This window comes from Rhinopithecus bieti, unplaced genomic scaffold (genome assembly GCF_001698545.2).
Source record: "Rhinopithecus bieti isolate Rb0 unplaced genomic scaffold, ASM169854v2 scaffold_3948, whole genome shotgun sequence".
NCBI classification, from domain to species: Eukaryota; Metazoa; Chordata; class Mammalia; order Primates; family Cercopithecidae; genus Rhinopithecus; species Rhinopithecus bieti.
Window position 1 is genome coordinate 5,962,449 of NW_016804646.1, and position 5,546 is coordinate 5,967,994.

The 5,546-nt window shown below is 45.3% G+C and overlaps 1 protein-coding gene across 1 annotated transcript in view; it reads right to left on the reverse strand.

Moving 5' to 3' along the window:
• The window catches only part of MAP3K4 (mitogen-activated protein kinase kinase kinase 4), a 140,244-nt gene that overhangs the window by 38,264 nt on the left and 96,434 nt on the right, over positions 1–5,546 (reverse strand). The window contains 1 exon segment of the mRNA XM_017869565.1: positions 2,370–2,527. Coding sequence (XP_017725054.1) covers positions 2,370–2,527 — 158 coding nt within the window.

The following is a 5,546-nucleotide window of genomic DNA, read 5'->3' on the forward strand; positions in this document are numbered from 1 at the left end:
AAAAAAAAAAAAAAAAAAAAAAAAGAACATTATATAAAAAAAACTAGAATGTACTTATTCAACAAATATTGAGTGCCTATTATGTACTAAGCAGCAGCAAACAAAACTGGTACAAGCCCTCCAGTGGATGGAGAAAAACAATAAATAAAACAAAAATGGGAAATGTATTTCAGGTTATTGGTAAGTGCTATGGAGAAAAGGAATGAGAAAAAAGCTAAGGAGTTGTGAGTAGGAATTTCCATCTTAAAAATACTGAGAAGGTAACATCTGGATAAACACCTGAAGGAAGTGGGGAAACAAGTCATGAAAATAACTGGGAGGAAGAGCACTCCACGGAGAGGGGCAGGCTGGTGAAAAGGGCCTGAGGCTGGAACACGCCTGGCCTGAGACAGTGAGGAAGCCACTGTGGCTGGGAAGTGAGCACAGGAGGGTCTGGAAGGAGGACAAAGATGTAATGAGAAATCGGACCATGTCAGGCCTTGTGGGCCATTGTTAGGCAGTCTTATGTTTTCTGAGTAAGATGGGGAGCCACTGGGAAACTGAGAGGAGACAATGGTCTAACATATACTTTAACCAGACCATTCTGGCTGTGGTGTTGAGAATAAACTCTAGGAGGTTTCAGGCAGAAGTAGGCAGACTGTTTAGAGAGCTACTGCAGTAACACACATGAGAAATGACAACCTGGGAAGAGTGGAAGTGTGGACTGCTTGAGAGGCGGAGGTCAGATTCTGGATATACCCTCAAAGGACAGCCAGAGAGAGTCGAGGTGGTGTGTGCAGTAAACAAAAGAGTCAGGGTTGATTCCAACACTGACTGACCCTCGGAGAAACAGTGTTTGAAGCAGGTGGAGTCCAGAACTACAATAAAAGTGGACTGTTCACAAGAAGGGAGAATGAAAAAGCCCTTGAGCTTCTCAGAGCAAGGATCATGAAGGCAAAGGCCAGAGACTGCACTCCAGGGAATTTGAAGGACAAGCAAAAGATAGAAACACAAAGACTGACAAGAGGAAGTGAGGGTACGGTGATATTAAACATGAATTTGTAGTGAAACTAAACAGTAACCTTTAAAAACATTTTTTCAACAAAGCTTGACGGAAACAGAAAATGCAAACAGAAGGAATTAGGCAAAGCAGAATCATGGAAAAGTAAGCGGGGAGAGATGTTGCGAATGACAATGAATGCCCTTTTTAAAAAGGCTGACTATGGGCACCAAGCTGAACAGACAAGCAAAGACAGCCTGGGGATTATGCCTGACGGATGAAGCTATGAGAGGAGAACAAGTTCACTGTCCACTCCAAACAAAGAGAGAGGATGTAAAAAGAACTGGCCATTAGAACAGAGAAGTGGATACAAGATTCTGGGAGAGTGAACACAGGAGAGATCAGCAGAGTCAAGAACAAAGCTAAAGCTAGAATCCTGCAGAAGTCACACCAACGGAACCGGGAGACAGGGTAGGCAGCAGAAGCTGCTGCTGTAATACAACAGATAAAATGCAATGGGGTCCAGGACTAGAATAGGCATGTTCTTGTAATACTTTATAAAAGGGAAACAGAAAATAAAATGGCTGATGAGACAAGTGGGAGAAGGTGGTGCCAAAAGACAGCAGCAGAATCTAAAGCACAGAAGGACACTGATCTCATTTGAGTCAAAGCATGGCCGAGGTGCAGTGGCCACCAGCAAAGACCATGGAGATGCGGCCTGTGCCAAGCGATCCCAAGCTTGCATGCAAGATGTTCATTTCCTAGAACTGACAGACCAGCCCTGTGACTGCACTGCTCTCTTCATGATTCCCCCTTGTTTACACTTCTATTCCCTCACCCTACGCACACCCAATTCATAAAGAGAGTCTGTGATGAGCACTACATTCCCCAAACCGTGGCAGTAAAAATACACTTAAAATACGTCTTAAGTTCTGCACATTCCCACCAAGACTGACATATGCGGGTACATTCTACCCTTGAAGGACTTACATTCTCCTTCCTTCTATTAGGGGGGAAAAAGGGTTCATTATAGGGCAGAAGTTCTAAGGTTCAAAGCTGACATCTGAGTGGATAACCCTGCTGTGGGGCCATTCTGTGTGCCGTGAACACGCAGCAGCCTCCCTCCCCGCTGCCCACTCACTGCCAGGAGCATCTTCCCAGTCATGACCATCAAGTGTCTCCAGATACGGCCCAATGTCCCCAAGGGGAAAAAAATCACCCCTGATTAAGAAACACCACTCAAAACTTGGAAGAGGGCGCACATATGAGATATGGATAATCGCAATTTTCATGTAACTAAACGTACAAACACATAGGAGACAATCTGTGAGTAAACGCTGTGAGAGTGAGAAGGTGTGAGCGCCGCGTTCAGAAGCACAAGGATTCCTACCAGAAAAGCTTCCCGGCCTGTGCTTCTCCTCCCCGTATGTAATGAGTTATTTCTTTGGTGAAATTCCATTCTTCTTCTAACAGATTTTTTAAACTATGGGATGCTTGAGGTAATTGCTGTAGCATTTGGATCCAGCTTCTCATGTAATCAAAATACACCTTAAAATACAAAATGTAAAGGGAGACATTTGAGAGTAGAACTTAGCAACTCAGCACTCTCACCTGAAGCTACACATCAGCAGGGCAAGAGGGGGAATGTCACAGGCACGCAGCACTGAGAGAAGCAAGGTTCTCACCACTGTTAGCTGAGGTCTCAATGAGGATTTAAAAAAAAAAAAATCACAAAACTAACTCCCCAGCAATTTCACACCTTATTGACAACCCCTTCAAAATCCTAACAAAGTAACAAAAATGTTCACAATGTACAATAAAGGGGAAAAAAATCAAAAGAACAGCACCTAGAACTTTTCATTATTAATGTACTGTCAACATTATTCCTTTAAGAGGTTAGGATCTTCACTTAATAACCTACATTAGCTTGAGATGGTGCCTTATGTGCGGAGAGGAGGATGCCAACACCCTTCTTTGCACCATCCCTTCCTAACATCCAGATTTGTGTGATTAAATGTTTTCAAGGCTTGCAACATATAAATGATGATCTACAACCAAAACATCCAGTTGTTCTGAAGTGGGATTGATGCCCACCACAAGTCCTATTACAACAGCTTTCCCATTCTTAAATCCTCCTTTGGATTTATCTCGTGGTCAGCAGGGTTCAACTATCAAGCAGTTTTTCTCAACAGGTTTGCAATGGCCGCATTCTAGAACAACCCTGTCCATGGACTCCTTTACTTAAAATAATAGCTTGACAGGGTAGGAAATATTTGAGTCATACACATTCTCTCTCTCAGAACTTTTCAGACATCACTCCACTCCCTTCCAACGCCAAGTGTGACTCAGCATGAAGCAGTCTGACGCCAGCCCGAGCCCCCACCCACCACTGCTCTCCCACATCCTGAAGGTGACTACACTCGGGTTTCCACACTCAGATGTTTACAGGATTCTTTATCCTTGGGTTTCAGTGTTTTCACAAGGCTACATCTCAGACTTCATTGTTGGGAAAGATATTTTTCTGAGACCTAGTAATAACTTTCAGTAGGCAAGCCTGAAGTCTGTTCTTTATTTCAAAACAACTTTCTTCTGCTATATCGTTCACTGTGTCTGAGTCCTCCACCCTCCAGGTATGTGGTGTGACTCTGCAGTCCTGGGTCTGGTATGAGTAGAGTTGTGTGTGCAGAATCTGCATTTCATGAGTCTACCGTCCTCAACACTAGGCTCAGAACCACCCTTTCACTTCTTGGTGAGCTCCCCCATCTCCGTGTTTCTCCTTCCTGAGGACAGCACTTCTTCCTCGCAGCCCCCAAGGGACAACTATCTGTCTTTTTCGTTTTTTTTGAAATGGAGTTTCCTCTTGTTGCCCAGGTTGGAGTGCAATGGCGTGATCTCGGCTCACCACAACCTCTGCCTGCCAGGTTCAAGCGATTCTCCTGCCTCAGCCTCCCGAGTAGCTGGGATTACAGGCACACGCCACCACACCTGGCTAATTTTGTATTTTTAGCACAGACGGGGTTTCTCCATGTTGGTCAGGCTGGTCTTGAACTCCCAATCTCAGGCAATCCACTCACCTCGGCCTCCCAAAGTGCTGGGATTACAGGCAGGAACCACCGCGCCTGGCCAACTCTTTGTCTTTCTATGCAATCAAGGGTTGCAAAGTCAGCTTCCTCCTGTTCCCAATGCTTTTTTTTTTTTTTTTTTTTTTTTCTTTTTTTCTTGAGACAGAGTCTTGCTCAGTTTCCCAGGCTGGAGTGCAACAGCATGATCTTGGCTCACTACAACCGCTGCCTCCCAGGTTCAAGTGATTCTCCTGCCTCAGCCTCCTCAGTAGCTGGGACTACATGCGTGCACCACCACGTCCGGCTAATTTTTGTAATTTTAGTAGAGACGGGGTTTTGCCATGTTGGCCAGGCTGGTCTCGAACTCCTGACCTCAGGTGATCCACCAGCCTCAGCCTCCCAAAGTGCTGGGATTACAGTCGAGAGCCACTGCAGCCGGCCCCAACTGCTCCTTTTAAACCATAATTTGTACATATTCTTCTTTAGAAAGCAAAACAAAAGAAAGACCCTGCCCCTTTAAGATTTATGTTATCAGCCACACCACTGGCCCCCTCTTTAGACTGCTACCTATGCAATTCTAATCAGCCCTCACCTAACAGTCTTCCCTCCATCTCGGGCTCGGCCACCCTGCCATGGCTTAGCATCATGCGGAAAACCCACCAAACACTTCTTCAGTCCAGCTTCCTGATTGCCTCCATCTCCAGTGGCCCTTCCTCCACTTTTGATGGGGTTCCACCTCGGATCCTGTCATCGCCAGAACTGCTCCAACTCCCAAATCACCTGTTCAAACACCTGATAATAAAGCCTCCTCTCCTCTTTTCAGATTTGTTCAACCACTTCCACTGCAACTTGTCTTAGCCCTGTCTGGAACCCCAGTCCACTGACTGCTCATTTTTCTGCAACTCACAACTCCTTCCTTTGTACGCTTTCCTCCAGCTTCAGTTCAGATCCCATGGGCTTATCCTTTCAATAGCACTGCTATCAGCATGCCGGTGTCCCCACTGCTGCCCGCACCCTGCAGCCCCTGTCTTTTCATCTCACCTGTTGGTCAAGACCCCAAAACTGGCTTAAGCCTAACCATCCCATTCCCCTTGCCCACATTCGAGAAGCCGGGGGACTAATCATAATCACCAGCCACGTAACATTTCTGGGAATTGTATTTCTATCTCTACTTAGCTCACCTGCCTTCTCTCTAGAGCCACTAGTTTGAAACTTCCCCATTTTCCTCCAACTGCCAACACCCACCCCCACCCAATCTCAGCAGATGATCTCTACCTCTCCACACAAAAATAGAAGTCATTTGGTATAAAATCTTTCATCTTCCTGGTCCCAAACACGCAAACCTACAGGGTTATATTCTCTCTTTCTCCCTTCTTTATAGCAGAGGAACTATTTTTCCTCCTAATCCCAATGCTTGTGCTTTGAGACCCATCTCCTCCAAAAGTTTGAGGAACCTCACCCTTTTCTCATATATACATATTAATACATATATATATATATATATA